We start from the raw sequence: 22,482 nt of genomic DNA on the forward strand, positions 1-22,482 counted from the left end.
GCACAGTTCAATAAACAAACGATACAGTCACTGTGTATTCTGCCTCATTTATTGATTAAACAAAACTGACATCAACACAATTTGCCACCGAGCGGAGAGTTTAGTCTCGCAAAAAGATCGCTGACTTGTTAAGGCTTAAGCTTATGTTGTGCTAATGTTGTGTTAGCGTTTTACTTTTAGCATGGCTATCGTACATAGCGTGATCAATATAACTCGCTATTGATTGTTTGTATGAGTAACGTTAATAGCTGTAACGCTAGTAGAATAGACACAACGTGAGGTAATTACCATCCATTTTTAAACCGGTTATTACCTAATGCTAACGTTAGCAAATAGACGCGACTGGTAACGTTACAGCTTGTTAGCCTAATGCTAACGTTAACGATAGACAGCCTAGCTAACGTTAACGCTTGTAGAATAGACACAATGAGAGGTAACGTTAGCGTTAGCAGAATAGACACAATGAGAGGTAACGTTAGCGTTAGCAGAATAGACACAACGAGAGTCTTGTTAATGTTGTTATTGATTGATTGAAAACTGTGTTTTACTCTGGCTTGCGCCTAGCTCACTGACATAGCTATGCTGGAGCTCTCACAGAGCTATGGAGCTCTCAGCTGTACACCAGCAGCCCCGCCTCCCCACACGGAGACAAACTGAGTACTTTATTTTAGTACCTGCAGTGGAAAAGGAACGAAGTACCAGGTACCTAAAGGCGAGTAGAGTAGAGTAGGGTAGAGTCGAGTAGAGTAGAGTAGAGTAGAGTAGAGAAGAGTAGAGTAGAGTAGAGTAGAGTAGAGTAGAGTAGAGTAGAGTAGAGTAGAGTAGAGTAGAGTAGAGTAGAGTAGATAGAGTAGAGTAGAGTAGAGTGGAGTAGAGTAGAGTAGAGTAGAGTAGGTACCATGCAGTGGAAAAGCGCCATTTGTGTCACGGCCAATCTCCTCTCCACAGGCTCCATGTCTGCAACTGAGCTGCTCCCGTCAAAACAGCTTCTCAATGCCTCTCTCTGCTATATCCATCACATCACCTAATACCGTATTACTGCTCCATGGCTGTTAGTGTTCACTGTGCATTCCTGAACTGCAGAACTCCAACACTCATAACTGGCTGTTTCTGGTACATAATGTACTGTGTGTGTATAGAGTCATTGTCCCATTGTCCCTCATTGTCCCAAAGAATTACCATCATCGTTATTATTGTTATCATCATCATGATGATATTCATGATAATTTTTACTTACAGTAGTATGACCGTTAATTGTTATTATTGATTATTATCAATCTATTTCCTATACCAAGGGAATGAGGATTTTTTTTAAATGAAATGAAAAGAAAGTGTTTATGTGTGTGTCTGTGTGTGTATGCGTGTGCATGTGTGTGTTCATGCATGCGTGTGTGTGTTTGCGTGTGTGTGTGTGTGTGTGTGTGTGTGTCCAAGCCAAAAGTTATGGCATTGGCTAAATTCTTTCTATATTTGTGATAATTTACAGTCAACACATTTGGAGGAGACGCTGCTTCCTGTATCCATAGACTAGAGATACATACGTCATTTGGAGATTCCAAAGGTTAGTGCATCTATTATTGTTTGTGTTCAAGGATATTTGTGTTTAATGTGAACACAAATAAAGATATTAACCCTTTCACTACCACACTACAGAAGGTTAACCCTTTAGGTTAACCGTCTGTAGTGTGATAGTAAATGGTTAACCTTCTGTAGTGTGGTAGTGAAATGGCTAATCCTTTGTCATGTGGCAGTGAAAGGGTTAACCTTCTGTATTGTCGCAGTGAAAGGGTTAACCATTTGGTAGTGTGGCTAGTGAAATGGTTCAAATGTGTGTGTGTGTGTGTGTGCGTGTGTGTGTGTGTGTGTGTGTGTGTGTGTGTGTGTGTGTGTGTGTGTGTGTGTGTGTGTGTGTGTGTGTGTGTGTGTGTGTGTGTGTGTGTGTGTGTGTGCATGCGTGTGTGTGTGTGTACTCACCCTCAGTGGCCACATCCTCTATCTTCACACCGTGCTTGTAGGCCATGTAGCCGAGCACAGAGAAGATGGCAAATCCTGAGAAGAAGCTGGTAACACAGTTCACCGTGCTGGTGAGGAGAGCATCCCTGAAGAGAAACAAACACACACACACACACACACACACACACACACACACACACACACACACACACACACACACACACACACACACACACACACACACACACACACACACACACACACACACACACACACACACACACACACACACACACACACACACACACACACACACACACACACACACACACACACACACACACACACACACACATATTCGTTATAATACTTAAGTACTGTTTTTGGGGGGTTTGTACTTTACTCAAGTATTATTAGGTTTGTATACTTTTACTCACTTACATTTCAGAGAAAAAAAACATACTTTTTACTCCTTACATTTAACCTACACCTTATTTAGACCTACAAAGTACAAAGTACAAATCTCGCAGGTCCAACAATTTAAATTAGTATATTTTGTTTCTCTGGCCGAACTAACGTTAATGTTATTAATTCTGCTGCCTCTCTTTATTTAAAAACAGCCAATCAAATCCCATCAACATCAAACCTAGTGCTGTCAGGCGATAAAAACAATTTATCTAATTAATTACAGGATTTGTAATTAATTAATCTAATTAATCGCATTTTAATCGCATAACCATTTTAGGCCTGATATTCTATATTATATAATCATATTTCAAATAGCATGTGTCTGGATGGCAGAATTCAGTACTGTATCTACAAAACCGTCTGTTTAATCATCTTCCCTTTATTCATTTGCTTAGATTTTTCAGGTCTGGTCAATTTTAGCATGCAATTCACAGTCAAAGATACAAAAAAATTATTTAATTGATATTCTCATTTGGTTCATTACAATTTACTCAAGCCTAGTAACAGACACAGTATTTCTGACACTGGGAATACATTCCCTGATATCCATAGATGTCCTAGAATCAGATAGCAAATGGACCATTAAAAAGAAAAATCTGAAAATGTTTATTCTACGTTCTTATGGAATGAATGAGATAAAAAAAATAATAATAATAAAATAAAAAATAAAATAATAATAAAATAAAATAAAAAATATTATTTTTTTAAATACATTTTGCGTTAATTTTATTAACGCGATAATTTGCTGTGTAATTAATTAATCTAATTAGCGCGATAAACTGATAGCCCTAATCATACCATAAACATGCTAGTGATGACACAGCTCTCATAACATCGAACCAACGTTTATCTTACTGACATTTATGAACCGTGGTGAAATTCAAGGGTCCTGCTGTGGGTTTTGCGTGAAGATAATAAATCTACAGCACACACTGACCTTTCTTCACCGGGACCATGTTTTGACTGGATTTAAAAAATACAACACTAAAAGGATATTGTGTATTTTCCGACGTTTGATCTACAGCCAAAGCCCAGTGTTTACCAGAGTGGAGCATATTCAGGTTAACGAGGGAGTCCTACTGGGGGGGCCTTCACCTTTAATTAAAGTAACATTCTGTGATGGCTGACCTCTGTTGGGTAGCTTGACCTCAGTGACTGCTGGGATAAAGCAGCCCCCTCCCATCTCTTTGATGTCCTGGAGGGGAATTCTGGCTGCGTGGTTCCAGACAGCTTCCCGGTGCTTTGCCCTCCCACGGAAGGCCAGCAATAGCAAATGTTTGCTACAATGTATTGTAGCAAATACAATAGCAAAGGTCCCTAACTGACTGACTCCCCATTACTGAAACATGCATGATGCACGAGTGTTGTTAACCCTTTCACTACCACACTACCAAATGGTTAACCCTTTCACTGCGACATTACAGAAGGTTAACCCTTTCACTGGCACACAACAAAGGGTTAGCTCTTTCACTACCACACTACAGAAGGTTAACCCATTCACTACCAGACTACATATTTTTTCCCCCATCCCAATTCCACTGTGCCAATTCTTCCCTCCCCTGTCTTGAACGTTGCTCGCATATGCCCCCCACTGGCCGGTTGTAGGGAGGATAGAAGTCAAGTCAAGTCAAGTCAGTTTTATTTATATAGCACATTTTCATTTCACATATTTCCAGGCAGCGGCAGCTGGCACCAAAGTGCTTCACAAGCAAGTTGATAAAAACAAAATAATGTGATGCAAGGTATAAGATTAAAAACATAGTAAAGCAATGAAAGCAACAAAAACAAAACAATATGGTGCAAGATATAAGATTAAAAACATAATAAAGCAATGAAAACATAAAAACTGATAGGACACAGTAAAACAAAGAGGATAGAAGGGCCAGGGGTCTAGTGGTGATTAAGTAGGGGGGAAGGCCAAGGAGAACAGGTAGGTTTTCAAGAGTGATTTAAAAGCCTGCACGGTCTGGGCGGTCCGTAAGCTGAGGGGGAGGCTGTTCCACAATCTAGGTGCTGCGGTGGAGAAAGCTCTGTCTCCCCTAGTCTTGAGCCTGGTTCTGGGCACCACCAATAGCAGCTGGTCAGCTGATCTGAGGGATCGGTGGGGGGTGTGGCGGTGCAAGAGCTCGGACAGATAGGGAGGAGCCGTGCCATTTAATGATTTAAAAACATTTAGGGCTAATTTAAAATCGATCCTAAAGCTAACAGAAGCCTTGCATCACGTGTCCCCTCCGATACACGAGGAGGCAGCCTGTCACATCTTTTCACCTGCCAGCGCGGACTCTCATTGGCGAGGTGTAACGTGTGGGAGGCTCACACTACCCCCGCCATTTCCTGTCTCTGCTGTGCAGGCGTCCCCAACCGACCTGTAGGAGTCGCTGTCCACAACGTCCAGATTACCACCCATCGACTTCCACCCGCTAACTCTGCCAATTAAGTTAGTATGATGGCTCGCCCAAGCCGGAGGCAACGCCGACAGCCGGAGTCGAACCCTGTCTCTTGCGTTGGTGACGAGCGCAATGTCCACTGCGCCACCCAGCCGCACTACACAGGCATTATTGTTAACACTGATCGCTGGACACATCTCTTAACAAACTTGTTTTGCGCTGGATTTTACAGATCGGAAATATACTTCAATTCAGTTTCAGAATGTTCAGAACACCTTCAACTTGTAAGAGACCCAATATTTACCTTGATTTCTACTGTAAAGAGAAGAAATGGCCACATGCTGTCAAAACCTCTACATTTCTCATCAGAGTGAATGGAGCCTGTGTTCGCTCTAGTCTCCTAAGGTGGGTGTCACCCACATTGCGCATTGCAGGAAGGTGAGAAGCATTTGATTACTCTCCCTTTTGAAAGGTCTCTCGTGCTACAACTTTGTGGTTTCAACCTCAATATACGTGCATGTATATGTACACACACACACACAAACACATTTGAATCCATGGATCAGTAACACACATACATAGGAATCAAATATTGACAAGAGGTTTGGTATGCTTTCAAGGACACCTTATGGGTGGAGTGAACATGACTACTGCACCAATGCTTGGCTACCCATTGAAGTGGAGATTGAGAAAGAATTTTGTTACCTGCTTGACCCTTCTCCTCCACAGGCAGAGCACCAAAGGGGGAGGGGAGGGGAGGGGAGGGGAGGGTTCATAAACTGAAATGGTTTCCCCCTTGTTCAATATACTACAGCCAGTCAGAGCATTATCTTGGACACCTCTGGGATCTTTCCACTACACTAATGTTATACATCTGGATAACAGAAACACAGGATTACTGACCCCATTAAAACAGTTGTATTTCAAGCTTGACATACTCCACAGATGGAAACATTTCAGGAACGGTTCTCTATCATACCGTAGATACCCAAATAGCCCTACTAGAACAACAACGTCTGGTCCACTAAGGGGTATATTTACCACCAGGAAGAGCCCTACTGACCCAAGTGCCTCCCTCCCACCCTTCCTCTGCAACCTATTAATGTGGAAAGAGATTAGCAGAGTTCATAGCTTAATGCCTGCTCTCTCTGAGGGAGAGATAGAGGAGGGTGACAAAACAGGCAACACAGCCTTCAGCATTTATCTGGCAACCCCTGCCTGGCCTGCACTTACTCTAGCTGTTAGCCTCTGGCCAGCAGCATCTGCTTGGACAGATACACATCACTTTTCCTGTGTCTTGATCCACTTTACACAAGGAAAGAGATAGTGTAACAACAATGAATGAATGAATGAATGTTGGTGGTGGTCGGAGGGGCCGTAGGCGATGATTATTCGCCACGCTTCCGTGAGTCTGCCTCAGGGCAGCTCTGGCTGCAATTGCAGCTTACCACCACCGGTATGACTGTGTATGAACGAATAATGGACTCTGTAAGCGCTCTGGGGTCACTGGGGTGTCATGAAGAGCGCTATTTAAATCCAATCCATTATTATTAATATCAACGACAACAACAACAACAACAACAACAACAACAACAACAACAACAACAACATAATACTATATACCTAAAGGGCTTTTCTGTGGACCTTTTTAAGGTAGCAGCATTCTAAATGGCCAATATTCTCACCTGTAACAGTTGTTGTCGAATTTGTTGTAGCTGGCAAACGCGATGAGCACGCCAAACCCTGCCCCAAGCGAGTAGAAGATCTGAGTGGCGGCATCGATCCACACCTGGGGGCGAGATTGCAGAGACAACAGCTTACATGAGACGAGACGTGGTCATCAAGGGATCTCCCTGCCGAGTCCAACAACCCCTCTTGTGACTCTCTACGACAAACGGTTCAAAATATTCCAAAAAGTGGGCGGGCCCTAAGAATAGGGGGCATGGCAAAAAGGACAGTGGCTCAGAAGGTAGAGTAGTCGTCTGCTAATCCGGAGGTTCCCGGTTCGATTCCCGGTCCTGTGTCAAAGGCAGTGTGTCGAAGTGTCCTTGAGCAAGACACTTAACCCCTAATTGCTCCCGATGAGCAGGTTGGCACTTTGCATGGTTGCCTCCGCCGTTGGTGTGAATGGGTGAATGTGAGGAACAAATTGTAAAGCACTTTGGATAAAAGTGCTATATAAATGCTACATTTACCATTTACTATTTATGGACCAATGAAAGAGGATATCCTTACTAAGTCCAATGGTGCCAGCCGCAAGCCCCCACGACAAACTCATGAAATGGGTTATGGGCATGGGCATGGCTTCAGAGGGGGGTTGTGGCTTCAGAAAATGGGGTGTGGTTAACCTAAACCAATGAATGTAGAAGTCTGTACTGAGTTTATTAACACCTTCCATAAGCATAAGAGCCTCATTCATGTGCCTGTCCCTTTAAGTGAAAGTTGTCTGTGCATGCGACCCCACTGCCAGCCTTAATTGATTCAAATCCTAACTGACACATCCATCCTCAATGCATTTAAATGAGGCGGCACTTCTGTCACTTAGACAACAATTAAAGAGATAAAGCGTAGATCTTTGAATATGAGTACTTCAGGAAGTGTGTGTGTGTGTGTGTGTGTGTGTGTGTGTGTGTGTGTGTGTGTGTGTGTGTGTGTGTGTGTGTGTGTGTGTGTGTGTGTGCGTGCGACGGTGCGTGCGATGGTGCGTGTGTGCGACGGTGCGCGCGCGCGCGTGTGTGTGTGTGTGTGTGTGTGACCTTGGGGTTGTGGAGTTGCTTGAAGTCAATGTGGAGGTAGGCCCTGATGCCGTCCATGGCCCCTGGTAGAGTGATGCCTCGGATCAGCAGCACAAACAGCACCACGTAGGGCATGGTGGCCGTGATGTACACCACCTGAACACACACACACACACACACACACACACACACACACACACACACACACACACACACACACACACACACACACACACACACACACACACACACACACACACACACACACACACACACACACACACACACACACACACACACACACACACACACACACACACACACACACATTTCACTTTGTTCATTGACTCATTAATGGACTGTTGTATTGCCTTGTACACTGATTGTGTGTGTGTGTGTGTGTGTGTGTGTGTGTGTGTGTGTGTGTGTGTGTGTGTGTGTGTGTGTGTGTGTGTGTGAGTGAGAGAGAGATAGAATGAAAGAGAGAGATAGAGAGAAAGAGAGAGAGAGACAGAGAGAGAGAGAGAGAGAGAGAGAGAGAGAGAGAGAGAGAGAGAGAGAGAGAGAGAGAGAGAGAGAGAGAGAGAGAGAGAGAGAGAGAGAGAGAGAGAGAGAGAGAGAGAGAGACAGAGAGAGAGGGGGGGAGAGATAGAGAGAGACAGAGACAGAGAGAGAGGGGGGAGAGGGAGAGGGAGAGAGAGACAGAGACAGAGAGAGAGGGGGGGAGAGGGAGAGAGAAAGGTAGCTAGAGATCTGTCCAAACTATACAAACAAGGGAGACAAAAGTGAGATCCAAATATGTTTCTAATAGAGGACACAGAGGAGACAGAGGAAGGACACAGATGGGACAGAGGAAGGAGACGGAGGAGGATTGGTCCAGCTGAGTTACCTTGCCTGACGACTTGACTCCCTTCCACAGGCTGAAGTAGAGGATGAACACGACCACCACCAGACACAGGGTCAGCTGCCAGCGAGGCACGCCCAGGTCATGGATCCCTCTACTCTCATGGAGGTGGAGTACTCCCCGTCTGTAGGACACACACACACACACACACACACACACACACACACACACACACACACACACACACACACACACACACACACACACACACACACACACACACACACACACACACACACACACACACGTTACAGTTTTTCAAGATTGCTAAAACACATTCCATGAAACTGCCATCCCTTTTCACAAAACTCTAAACACAAAACACTTTTCTCAAGCTACACAAAACCTATAACATTCGCGTTTCAAAACCAAACTATCACACCAAAACAGTTGCCCATATGCTCAAAAGCAAACGTTGACACCAAAATCCCTCTCAAGGCCTGCAAAATGTTTAAGTTTAACAGTACTAAGCATCATTACACAAAACAACAAAGTGAGAATGTTCTTTTTACAGTTTCACAACTGCCAGGACACATTTTCAGAAACCTTCTTATCTGTTCTCACAATATATGTATTGGGCATTTATAGATTTGTGTGTTTCATAGGATAGGAATAGTATGTAAATTAAGAAACTTAAGAAAATACAGTTACAGTAAGCACTATAAAAATGCAGTTCACCTGTCTTCAACGAAAATGGAAGGAGAGTGAAGTACCAGTACACAGAGAATGTGCAAATATACAATACACTGGACACAAGACCAATGATGCAGACTGATGAAAATATATATATTTTTCTCTCCATATACACAAATCACTCAACATGTCAACATGGAGAATCACAACAAAAAAATTCCCAGTTTCCTATAAATTCTCTGGCCAGACCCAGCTAGGCAAACAGATAATGTCTAGTATTTTCTGTGTACAGTGATATGCACACTACTGTAGTAGTATGAAAAATGGTACATGTTTTGTTGTGATTCTCCATGTTGACATGTTGAGCGATTTGGGTAGGGGCCTATATGGAGAGAATTATATTTCGATCGGTCTGCAGCATTGGTCTGTTGGTAGTGTTTGGTGAATTTATTGTATATTGGCACATTCTCTGTGTACTTCACTTACAGTACTCTAATCACTGAGAAGTATAATTGCTTAAAGTGTGTTAGGTTAAGCACAGCAGTGTGTAACTGGTTCAAACAGAATTACAGTAAGTCATATGAAACGTGTGTGTTTTGTGTTTAGAGTTTTGTGAAAAGGGTGGGCAGTTTTGTGAAATGTGTTTTAGCAATTGTGAAAAACTGTCAAATGTTTTTTTTTTTTTATAAATTAGTGTATAGTTTTTACAAGTGTGTTTCATTTAGCAAAGGATCTGATGTGTTCTGCTTATTGTGTGTGTGGTTTGACTAATTATGTGTAGTGTTTTGAAACATTGGGCCCTGTTTAAAAAATTGTGCTTACAGTAAGCAATCGAAAAAAAACTGTATCACAACTAAATGCAAAAATGTGTAAACACTACGGAGGATCCATTACACACAACAATACATGTAAAATGTATTGTTGTATGTAACACACAATCAGGAACGTGCACAGGACTTTAGAGGGGCAGGTGCCCAAAGGCTGAAAAGGGCACTGGTCCTGCGAAGCGAGTGCACGAAGCGCATGAGCCCGATATTTGGGGGGCTTTTTTGGGCAGGGGGGGGTCCTCTTTTTATGATTTTTGGGGGGTTTTGGTGATCAAATATTGAATATTGAACTATAATAATCAGTGCAGGAGCTCACTTATCCTTGAAAGACACTTTTATCACTGACTTAAAAGGCCCATTCTCCATAAATGTTCAGGGGGGAGGGAATAAGTGCTTACCCTACAGACCCCAAGAAGTGCTGTATATTATGTATTGTTTAATATAAATTAAAAATAAAAAAAGTATATAAAAATAAATTATAAAAAAATAAAATTGGCATAAAAAGGGCACTTTTTATGAGGCACAAAAGGGCAGGTGCTCGAGCACCCTTTGGGCTCTATGTGTGCACGTGCCTGCAGTGCACAAAATGTTTTTCTTTACAGTAATTACATAACTCCACTATCCCAATATGTCACAGTTTTTTTTAAAGGTCCCGTGTCTTATAAATGGCATTTTCCAGTGTTTAGCATTGTTTTATAGCAATGGGGCTTTATATCAATGGGTCTGTGTCTCTAATTCTCATTTTGGCGGATTGCTCTAATTCAGTTGAGACAATCTCCTCCCCCAGTGAACTAGGTCATTCTGATTTGACTCGCTATCCTACGTAGCACTGACATGATCTGCAGTAACGACCCCTCTATGGTTGTAGCGCAACCATTCGCTCAACAACAGAGCGAGTGGATATACCTTCACTTCCTCAAACAGGTGGGTGCCGACAGAACAAGCGAGCAAGAGAGAGGAAGAGAGAGATAGAGAGAGGGAGAGAGATAGAGAGGGAGAGAGAGAGAGAGAGAGAGAGAGGGACAGGAGCTTCTCTCTCTCGGGGAAGCACACATGCATTTACACACAACCTCGACCGGCGCGCAGGGAAGCACACACGCATTTACACACAACCTCAACCGGCGCTCGGGGAAGCACACACGCATTTACACACAACCTCGACCGGTGCGTGGGGCTGGTATGGGGCTTCTCCCTGGGAGCACTCGCATATCACTGTCAAAATATCTTTGACTCCCACGCGTGCGCCCGTATTCCGATCCATGCAATAATATTCACAGGGGTATATATTGTCATTTGAAACAAGTTACCAATGCATTGTCCCGTGGGATTATGCCCCCCACGGCGAAATTAATTAGTATCCCCCTCCTCTATCTCTCTATCTCTCTCTGTCTGCCTCTGTCTGACTGTGGGTGACTGTCACTCAAAGCGTTTATGGGCGGAGCCCAGCCCAAAACAGCTTGAAATCTTGAAGTGGAAAAATGCTGCTTTAGAATACTTGATTAAAAATACAAAACAATGATTTTTTTTGAAAAAAAACTTACAGATGTGTTTCATAGACTCACAGGAATTGTGTAAAGTTGCCCAAATAGTGAAAGGAATAGCAAGACATGTCCCCTTTAAAGCAATTTGAAATTCAGTGACAGTATACATACTGCATTTGGAAACATGACCTATACATGTACGATATAGGCCTACTATACAGTAATGCATCTTGTACACATCCATCTTGCCCCCCACCCCCAAAGAAGAAAAGAAAAATCCTTTGGAACCTTCAGCAAACTGTGCACTCTGCACTGGACTATATGTGTGGTCACATCATTCGCAACAAGTGTCTTACATTTTGAGTCGTTGTGTTTAATAAATGACACCAGATGTGTTCATTGTGTTCAACTTTTGCTGACTGTGGCTATAATTTTGCATCACATGAGCTTTAATGTGCACATTTGATCAGATATTTTTGCAACATGTGTTTTAGCAAGACAAAATGTGTTTAGACTTGTGAGAAAAGGGGATTGAGTTTTGTGTGATTGTGTCTACAGGTTAGATGTCTTTATGGTTTTGCCAAATGGGCGCTAGTTTTATTGAATGTGTTTAGGGAACTGGTCATTTGCTTTGGGGAATTGTGTGTTGTGTTTTAGCAATCGTGACAAACTGTAAGTTATTCATAGACCAAGGTGTGTAACTCCCCCACAAAATAGCATTACAAATGCATAGGCACATACAGCTGCCCAGTGTAGTGTATCCAGGGACATAATGAGGTCAAAAAGTAGTTTTCCACCTCATGGGCTTGTTTTAGAGCTACAGTATGGCAGCTACTTGTTTTCCAGTGGTGAGCTGCTGTCCGTCAGCACTGTGTTTGTACAGTGGATACACCCAGAGCACGCTTTACACACACACACACACACACACACACACACACACACACACACACACACACACACACACACACACACACACACACACACACACACACACACACACACACACACACACACACACACACACACACACACACACACACACACACACACACACACACACACACACACACACACACACACACACACACACAGGGTGGGTGGACTGAGACTAAAGGCCCTTCGAGGACAAGCATTACATTATAGTTGTAACTGCACATTACAGTCCCTCCGTTTCAAATAACATTCAAAGAAGGTGAAGAATAAGGGGGCTATCTTACTATATTGAGATACATGTGTTCCTACGGACCAAACAGTCCTTTATCTAACATACAAATACTCACAAACAGAACACAAAGCACATTCATTCATTCATTCATTCATTTATTCATTCATTCATTCAGTCTTCCTCCGACCAGCTCAAGAACAAACTGACAAAACAATTTAAAGAAAAATGAGCCTGAGTGAGTGAGTTTTGGGGACCTAGTTGGGACCGAGAGGAGATGAGAAGAGAAGAGAAGAGAAGAGAAGAGCAGAGCAGAGCAGAGAAGAGAAGAGAGGAGAAGAGAGGAGAAGAGAGGAGAGGAGAAGAGAGGAGAAGAGAGGAGAAGAGAGGAGAAGAGTGGAGAGGAGAGGAGAGGAGAGGAGAGGGGAGGAGAGGAGAGGAGAGGAGAGGAGAGGAGAGGAGAGGAGAGGAGAGGAGAGGAGAGGAGAGAGGAGAGGAGAGGAGAGGAGAGGAGAGGAGAGGAGAGGAGAGGAGAGGAGAGGAAGAGGAGAGGAGAGGAGAGGAGAGGAGAGGAGAGGAGAGGAGAGGAGAGGGTTCACAGAGTGTTAGACTACATCAGGGGTCAGCAACCTTTTTGACATGGAGTGCCTGTTTGAAATATAGTTGTAACTAGTGTGCCTCAACAATATTCCATGCATCGTAATTTATTCTTCTCATAATCAGGTATTTTTAATGATAATTTTTACATTATTACATCATTATTGTTATTGTTATTATTAACAATATTATTATGATGGTTGTATCAACCCTAAATCTGAGTTGGGGGTGGGGGGGGGATGCAATGCAGACAAACAGCTGCATACAGTGCGACCATTTCACTCACATTTGCCCATTAATTTTTGGACACATCACACACCATCGGTGTGTGTACTGTACGTGTGCTGTCATAGCTCCACCTACAGGCCTAATGGAGAACACCAGGAGAACACCAGGATGTGAATGGAGGGTGAATGTGAGGTATATCGTGTAAATAAGTTTTGATTGATCGCAAGACTACACTGTAAAAAAAATTATAATAATAAGTTACCAGAACTTAAAAATATTGAGTTCAGTTACTGTGCATTAAGGGTTTCAGTTTTCAATCCATAATAAGTTAACAGAAAAATAAGTACACAACCACATTATTTCAACCTAATAAAACTACCGTACTTTTCGCACTATAAGCCGCACCTGACTATACGCCGCAGCAGCTAAATTGAATGATGTGTACATATATAAGCCGCACTGGACTATAAGCCGCAGGTGTTTTAATGTTTAATTACCATATGTAATTAGCATTGGGACACAATACTGTCAGACAAATAACAAGAATGAACTCATTTACAAGTTGTATTAAGTTTAGCAAATAAGGGAACAGATAAATAACATTTCAATGCAGTCAAAAAAGCAATATTTTGATTTTAACATTTTCGGGTTTGGTCACGTCGAGTCACATATAAGCCGCACCGTTATATAAGCCGCAGGGTCGAAAAATGGGGGAAAAAGCCGCGGCTTATAGTCCGAAAAGTACGGTATGTTTATTGTCATTGTTTTAAGAACACAAGTTGACTTGGTAATACTCACATTTTGAGTAAAAAAAATGGCTTTTAACATGTGCAATGTTCAATGAAATAGAAAAATAAATAATAAGAATTGTTGATTAATCCCACTGGTCACAATGGTGACCGTAATAATGTTTTTGTTATAAGGCTCTGCAAATGTTACTGAATGATGTAGCAATGTATTTCCAGCTAAATTGAAATAATAAACAAATAAAGGGTCTCAATTAAATATGTGGTAGTAAAAAGAACCTGTGGGAGGATTTCAACAAGATAAATGCGACAACAGTGCAAAATATTTCACTATAATATTTTAACTGCTGCCCCCTGTGCCTATGCAAATGCCCCCGCACGCGTGCCTAGGGTTGCCTACCCCTGGACTACATGGTATTGTTCAATATACTACAGTACAATAGGAGAACTAGCTTGGACACATCTGAGATATCCCTTAATTAAGAGGCTCCACAACAATTAAACAACTCAAAAAGCTGGTTGATTAAGCAACTTAAGAAAATAACCTGGAGGGCGGCTGGGTGGCGCAGCGGACATTGCGCTCGTCACCAACGCAAGAGACACCGGTATCGAATCCGGCTGTCAGCGTTGCCTCCGGCTTGGGCCGGCCGTCATACTGACTCAATTGGCAGAGTTAGCGGGAGGGAAGTCGATGGGTAGTAGTCTGGTCGTTGTGAACAGCGACTCCTACAGGTCGGTTGGGGCGCCTGCACAGCAAAGTCAGGAAAATGGTGGGGGCAGTGTGAGCCTCCTACACGTTACTCCTCGCCAATGAGAGTCCGCACTGGCAGGTGAAAAGATGTGACTGGCTGCCTCCACATGTATCGGAGGGGGACATGTGATGGGCTTCTATCCTCCCTACAACCGGCCAGTGGGGGGCACATGCAAGCAACGATCAAGACAGGGGAGGGGAGAATTGGCACGGCTAAATTGGGATGGAAGAAAAAAAATTAAAAAGGAGGAGAAAAGTGAATAAAAAAAAGAAAATAACCTGGAAATTCTGTACGCAGTTAGAGTAAACAATATGAAGTTGGTCATCCCTTTTGGTTCTTGTTTGGAATGGATACCACCCCTCCTCTCCCCTCTCTCTCTCTCTCTCTCTCTCTCTCTCTCTCTCTCTCTCTCTCTCTCTCTCTCTCTCTCTCTCTCTCTCTCCTCTCTCTCTCTCTCTCTCTCTCTCTCTCTCTCTCTCTCTCTCTCTCTCTCTCTCTCTCTCTCTCTCTCTCTCTCTCCCCTCTCTCTCTCACAAGGACAATGGTTCATCTCTGTTGAAATGGTTTGGCAGGTGAGGAGATCCATAACACATGTGAACCTCTGTGGAGCCATTCCATTTCATACACCCACTCTCAGATGAAGGGGCGTTCAAGGGTTCAAGCGTTTAAAACTGTCACATAAATAACAGCGGGGTGTAGAATCTACTCCGTCCCTGTGTAAATATTGTCCCTCACTGCGAGCTCCTTCTCAGGATCCCTTCGCTCTACAGCTTGCTGGACCACACCTGCACCTCTGCCGGCCGCAGGCTCCACAGCACACACATGTCACTTCAGCGCGGATGGAGAGAGAGGCTATGGCGTTGTTACACCCTTTTTAATGGATTGGCTTTTGGGGGCTCTAGCATGCTCTATTGTAATGCTATAGAGTGTGAGGAAAGAGATATCACCCCAAAACTAGAGGTTCTGAGAACTCCGAAGGTACCAGTCATTTCATGCTCTGAAGTCTAGCGTAATTTGTCAAAAATCAGTATAGTTATTTATAACAATTAATTTGAGCTCACTGGAACCATAATAGTCTCCCCTTTCACTTGACCTCACTGTATAACATAACAAAAGAAAGTGCTCGCTATCAATTTGCCAAAATGGCCTATGGTATGAAGTTTTCCAGTGTTCTTCAATGTCTTGAGGTCTTCTTGACTCTTTTAGAGTGACTTCTGACATTTGTTTCCAATTCCTGAGTGGTCAAAAATGCTTCTTGAGTGGACAGAAAAGTTACTTGATGGACATACACATAACAATACACTTTAACCTTTTGAATCTGCAAAATTGAAAATAATGTTTATTCTTCAGGGTCCCAGTTTTCTGATGGCTTAGAACACTTCTATATTGCATTTAGTATTGACCTAAACCACCAAGCACCAAATACCTCCCCTCCCTATTCCCCACAATCACCTCCTGTGAAAAAGCGTGATCCTTGAAGAAGGAGTATAGTTGCCTCTCAAAACTCATGGGAGACATAACTTTACAGGATGTTCTTTTCTTTTCTTTGCTTTACTCCTGAGGGAGCTCTCCCCCAGACTCATAAAGGGTATCTTAAACTCTAGTGATGCCCCTGTGCGTCTACAACAATATAGTTGCCGCTGCCAAGCAGCCTGTTGCTGTGTTATCATCAGGAACCTAAAGAGAATATGTCAGGTAAACAGTCATATGAATCTGTTCAGGTTTGGAGACAAGAGGTGTTTTCAACTCTGTATTGTGAGTTGCGGTGTGTGGAGTACATTCATTGTTAAAGGAACACGCCAACATTATGTGAGAAACGTTCTCAACGTCCCCTCCGGAGTCAGACAAGAAGATCGGTACCAATTTTCTCTCTGTGTGTTCAGTAGAAAGCTATCTGGCTACAAGCTAGGCTTGTGGTCTGTATCCACTTCCATTAATTTGTGCTAAGCTAGGCTAGCTTGCCGCCGGATTAGGGGTGTAACGATGCATCGATTAATCGAAATGCATCGATTCTAATGTGTTCGATTCGATGCATCAATTTGAATATGTTAGAATCGATTATAATCTAAATTAATCAAAAAGAAAATATATATGTTACAAAGGGTCAGATTAAACCGAATATATATATTTATTACTTGAAATATATTGTATAATATTTGTATATCGTCTGATATCCCTTGTATATTCTTTGTACATATACACGGAATATCCCTTTACCTAGGTACAAGCCAGACCATAATATTCGTTCTCCTATTGGACAGCGACCCCTAGGCGCCAATGACCATACCCCCAATGGCGAGTTCAAAGCCACCGCCAAGGCTTGTCTCAACATGTCCAGGTTTGCGGAGTAATACGAGACAGAACTGAGGTTGGCACTAGATAATTCACCTTACGTATAAATACGGCGCAGGTGGAAACAGCAGCACTTCGTTCAAAGTAACGTATCGTCTTATCAAACGTTAAAGCCTTCACCACGAGTCAACGACCAAGTGAAGTGAGCAACCTTGCGTCTAAATAGAGCACTTAGAACCGCGTGCGAATAGGATAGTAAAAGTGTCAGAGCTTAGTGAAATAACGTCAAGTTCGACCTAGTTAAATGTGAAGTACCGTGCACAGGAGAGTCTACACCGGCGAATGCAGAGCCTTTTCCGGCTGGATTATATTGCTTTTGGTACTGTGGCTGCTGGAGCAGAGAACCGTCTACCCCACTGCTGTGTGGGATCTACCCGTGAGGAGCATCACTCGAGCCCGTCTCTAGGAAGAGGCTGGCTGGCTTTCATCCATGCTGTCGCGCATACTTGGATTATAGCTGCTGCTTTTGTCTGCCGATCGAGGGGAGTATATGTACCGACTCCCGTAGCTGGAGCTTATTGATTCCCCGTTGATCCAGACTTTTGCTCCCGAACATTCCTCTCCCCTGCTGGCTTACAACCGGAGGGAACCCCCTTAGTATCTCCAGCTGACTACGAGTGTGCCTTATATAATTCTTATGCTACAGGTGGTATTCAATTATACCCATCGTAATATGCTCATGGACTTACGCTCTTGACCTACTTAAGTGTTCTTCGCCATATAAGCGCAATTCATAATTCTCATGTTTTTTTTTTTTTTTTTATTATTTATTTGTCTTTTTCCCCCTCCATTTTCCTCCGATTTTCTCCCATCCCAATGTTAGTCGTATGCCAATTCCCAGTCCCTTCCTGGTCGCTGCGCTTTACCCCCCACAGTCAGATCATTTGGGAGAGTGGAGGCTACCACGTGCTTCCTCCGACACACGTCCAGCCAATCACCGCTTCTTTTCACCTGGCAGCGCGGATTCTCATTGAGAGGGCGTAGCGTGTGGGAGGACCACACTATCCCCCTCACGTCCAATCCGCGCTTAGCAGGCGCCCCGACCGAACTGTAGGAGTCGCTGTTTACAACGACCCGGACCCACCCCGCCAGCTTCTCCCACCCTCTGATACAGCCAATTGTATCAGTGCAGACGGCCAGCCAAGCTGGTGACAACCCCGGAGCTGTGAGCTGGATTCGAACAGGCGAACCAAGCTCACAGCTCCGGGGCTGGTGATGAACGCAATCTCCGCTCGACCACCTAACCGCCATAATTCTCATGTTGTAACCTATTGTTGCTTGCTATAATAATAAATCCCTCAAAATAGAACTTTAGTGTCATTGAAGTATTCTTGTGTGGGTGTTCACCATATATACCGTGTACTGTATGGCCAGTAATTAAAGTACATAACTAAGTAGTGGTTTAATAATACCATACTCTCAATACAGTCAGGGAATTGTACCCCTCAGTTACAATATATATATATATTTTTTTACATATTTATTTTTTGTGTATTGTTTTTATTGACCTATAGTCCATTCATGCTGAGTGAATCAGTTCCCCCAGCCACATTTGTGTATTCAAATTTTTTGGGGGAATTAACTGATAGAAAATGAATCGAAAATGAATCGAATCGAATCGTGGTCAAATGAAGAGATTTCATGATGCATTGAATCGTTGCCTGAAGAATCGTAATCGAATCGTTGTGAGGTCGAATCGTTACACCCCTACGTCAGATAGCTTTCTACTGAACGCACAGAGAGGAAATTGGTATCTATCTTTTTGTCTGACTCTGGAGAAGATAGTGAGCGCATTTCTCATAATGTTGCCGTGTTCCTTTAAAGGTAAATACCAGTGATCCGTTACAGCAGGTTTATTTGTCTGAGTGTTAGTATGGGGTTGTGCTTACCTTGCAATTCCCACTGGCAGCAATACAGTTCAAAAGTATCTCTAAAATCCATTGAAACGGCATCAAAAGACTTCAGTTTGTTTGTACTTGGTGCTATTTAACTTTATCTTTGGTTATGTGGTGATGTATTTCCGTTTGTGCATGAGAAATTAGTTTGTGTGGACAGCATGGGGCAGGAAGCGGTACTATACAGATGACAATCTATGTCTCTGGAGTGCGTATTAGATGCATGTTGGTGTTTCAAATGTGCGCACTGGGAGCTATTATCATCTAAATTTAGATTCCAAACCTCTGTCTGGGCAATGGATGGAACTTGAGGGGAAAATCCACCCTGAAACAGAATTCACATATGTTATTTCTATGATATTGCACAGCTCAGTTTTGATTTGTGAATAAAGTCTCTCCTTAAGCTGAACATCAGAGAGACAAGACTCTAGTGATTACATCCACCGACTCCAAAAAGTATCATTTGTATCACAAAGTCTTGATGCTCGGATTTCCAGCTTAGGGAGACAGTTGTCTACGTTTATAGATATTGAATGTCACAGATCACTGTAATAGCACATTGTGAAATCTGTTTTGGGGTGGATTTCCCCTTTAAGTTGTCAAGAGTTAGATAGAACTAGAGATAGAAAGTCATACTGTATTTAGATTTTTTTTAATAAAATGTAAGACAGAAATGGTTGTGTACATAAGCATTACATCACGCGACGGAGTGTGTTATACGAATTAGATCACGCATAGGGGTGGTTGTTAGGCCCGACGCGCAGTGGAGACTTGAGACTTCAAGTGATGTAATGCTTTTATACAATGGCCGAATTCACCCAACCTTATTGCTATACAATAAACACACAGTAATTGAAGCATAATGGAGATTTATTCACAAAACCATCCACAGAAAAAGTAGGTAAAAAAATGAATAATTGCCTCCGTGTCTAGAAGCAGAGGGAGGTGCTACAAAGCATGCCATTTAACAACAAACTTCATATAAATCCTGCGATTTATTATTGTTTTGACAATGGGTCATGACAAACCAATTATATAATCCAACATATGTGTAACAAACTAATATTACATCGGTCCGCGACCCGATGGTTGGGGACCTCTGCTATAGAGCTACACTCCGTTATGCACAAGTTTACAGACTTTCGGAGCGTGTATATTATTCAATGAGACTGCCAGCCAGCTTTTGCGCGACGGAGAAATACTATTTCAATTGTGACGAGAGAAGATCATCTCCCGATTCAGATACAATTTAACACACACGGTTCCAAAGATATTAATGTTTTGCGGCAAATTTTCACCCCGCAATGGATTTAGGTGCGTCTCATCTCTCCTCTCTCATGTTGTCTGTGCTTTTCCTCTCCGGCACCCGAGACAGAGAGCACTCAGCCAGTGGCCACTCCCCTCAGACACAAAGTTCTGTAGTTTTTCACACAGCGAGGAAAATAATACAGTCGGGCAATCTAACAAGAATTAACATATTTATAAGTGTGTCAGTGAAATGGTGAAGTCAAGTGCTTTGAGCAGGATAAACTTATAACTTATATTATATATATGTTACAGTATATAAAAATACCGTTTAACTTTTGTGCAGTAAGCTGCCACACCCCCCCTTCCAACGTGCCTGATTGTTATGCATTTGACATTTTACCAATAAAAACGGGTCTGCGACCCATTTTGGGTCGCAACCCTAAGTTTGGGAAACGCTGAATAGTAGATCCAAGTCTGACAAAATGGGTCATGACAAATCAATTACATAATCCAACATATGTGTAACGAACTAACATATTCCAGTTGACTACTTTTTTTGGAGGATTCGTTCAAAGGCTATTCATACTTCCATTTGTCTATCTATGGCGGACTCATTCAGAAAAGTTTATTCGGTTGTGGGAGGGATCTGGGGTCACGTGGAGTGTGTTATACGAAATAACAACGGCTAACTTGACTGTTTAAGCCAATCAGAATCAAGATATTTGCATGCCATTGTATAATTTCAGGTAAGTAATTATGTTCACACTTCAAATCACCTATTGTGCTTTGGCTATTCAAGAACATTTTAAATAGGAGCATATTAAATAGGTCTGAAGTCAATGTTATAAATTAACTTAATTTTGCTCAGGTAATTGCATCTCGTAAAGGGGAATAGCTATTTTTAGTAATTGCAATGGCTGTTCTTTAAATTCAAAGGCCAGGCTCACGTATGACATGTATTTTATTTTCACACCCACCACATCTGAGTGAGCTTTCAGTTTTTCACTGAGTTTCATGGAGGTTTCAGACAGCGAGTGCAATTTTACACCCTCTCATGTGACAGACGGGGTAGAGGAGTTGGACTCAAGTGCAGACAAATGAGGCAGATGGAGGGTCAAAGGGTATTTAATAACAAAAATATTAAAACCAAAGACTCACAGTCTGGAGAGCGGTAAAAGAGACAAAAAAACACATCTATGAGGTTTGGTCAATATCTGTCAACTCCTCATTGTTACAGATTTTTCATTACCCTCTTACAGTTCGTCATCCTAAAGTTCCTTGCGTATGTAAGTGGTCTTGCATCTGGATCAGATACTAAAAAGATGGCTTACACAACCTCCTGGCACAAAAGACCTCAAGGAACACGCCAAACAAACTGTGTGTGTGCAAACGTATAATGCTAAGCGACAATCTGATCTGCCAGGCCCCTAGCAAGTACCGGTGAATATCTCCTAACAAGTTGTTTATCTAACGCTGATAATGAATTCAAAGCTGTAAGGTCTGGAGGGAGAGAGAGGCAGAGTACATTATACTGTGTGTTCTTCTGGACTGAGCCTAGATGATGTCTAGCGTTGACTAGCGTAGCGCTATGATGGCCCAAGGCCTCCTCGTCCATCTGATAGCGTGCCCCTGATAGTAAGTGCTCCCTGTGACATCAACCCGTGTCCCTTCGGTCCAGCTGTTCTAAACACAATCACTCTTATCGCTGAACCTCTGAACCAGTGTTTACCATCTCTCTAACACTGTGTGGTGACTCAGCTGGCATTCATACACTTGAAGCTGGCTCTCGATAGCGAGCAAATGGCCTGAGCCTAATGCTGACTGCTGGTGTGACGTACTATAAAACATGTATTTTTGTGCAATACTGAGAGATTTTCAAGTCTTTGTTTGTTTGGCTATCTTGAGAAAATGTGCAGGGCAGGTCAATGCAAACTAGGATCAAGCACAAGTGATTCTGTTCTTGTTATTTTGTAAAGTAGTATCATCTTCTACAAGTATTCAAAATTGTGTGTGAAGCGCAAGAAAGGCAATCTTCTTCGATTTGATGAAAGTAGAACTTTTTAATGGGGGCCATCCATCAAGTCCAGCTATGCCTGACATTAGTTCACATGCAG

At 42.7% G+C, this 22,482-nt stretch overlaps 1 protein-coding gene across 1 annotated transcript in view; it reads right to left on the reverse strand.

Annotated features, from left to right (window-relative positions):
* slc6a2 (solute carrier family 6 member 2) overlaps positions 1 to 22,482 on the reverse strand; it is a 91,976-nt gene that overhangs the window by 21,289 nt on the left and 48,205 nt on the right. Inside the window, exons 5-8 of the mRNA XM_084337115.1 lie at positions 8,433 to 8,571; positions 7,565 to 7,699; positions 6,494 to 6,597; positions 1,975 to 2,099 (exon numbers count right to left, since the gene is read on the reverse strand). Of these exons, the coding sequence (XP_084193241.1) occupies positions 1,975 to 2,099; positions 6,494 to 6,597; positions 7,565 to 7,699; positions 8,433 to 8,571 (503 nt within the window). The remainder of the gene's footprint in view (positions 1 to 1,974; positions 2,100 to 6,493; positions 6,598 to 7,564; positions 7,700 to 8,432; positions 8,572 to 22,482) is intronic.

The sequence above is a fragment of the Notolepis coatsorum genome, assembly GCF_963971535.1.
Source record: "Notolepis coatsorum genome assembly, chromosome: 20".
Lineage (NCBI taxonomy): Eukaryota > Metazoa > Chordata > Actinopteri > Aulopiformes > Paralepididae > Notolepis > Notolepis coatsorum.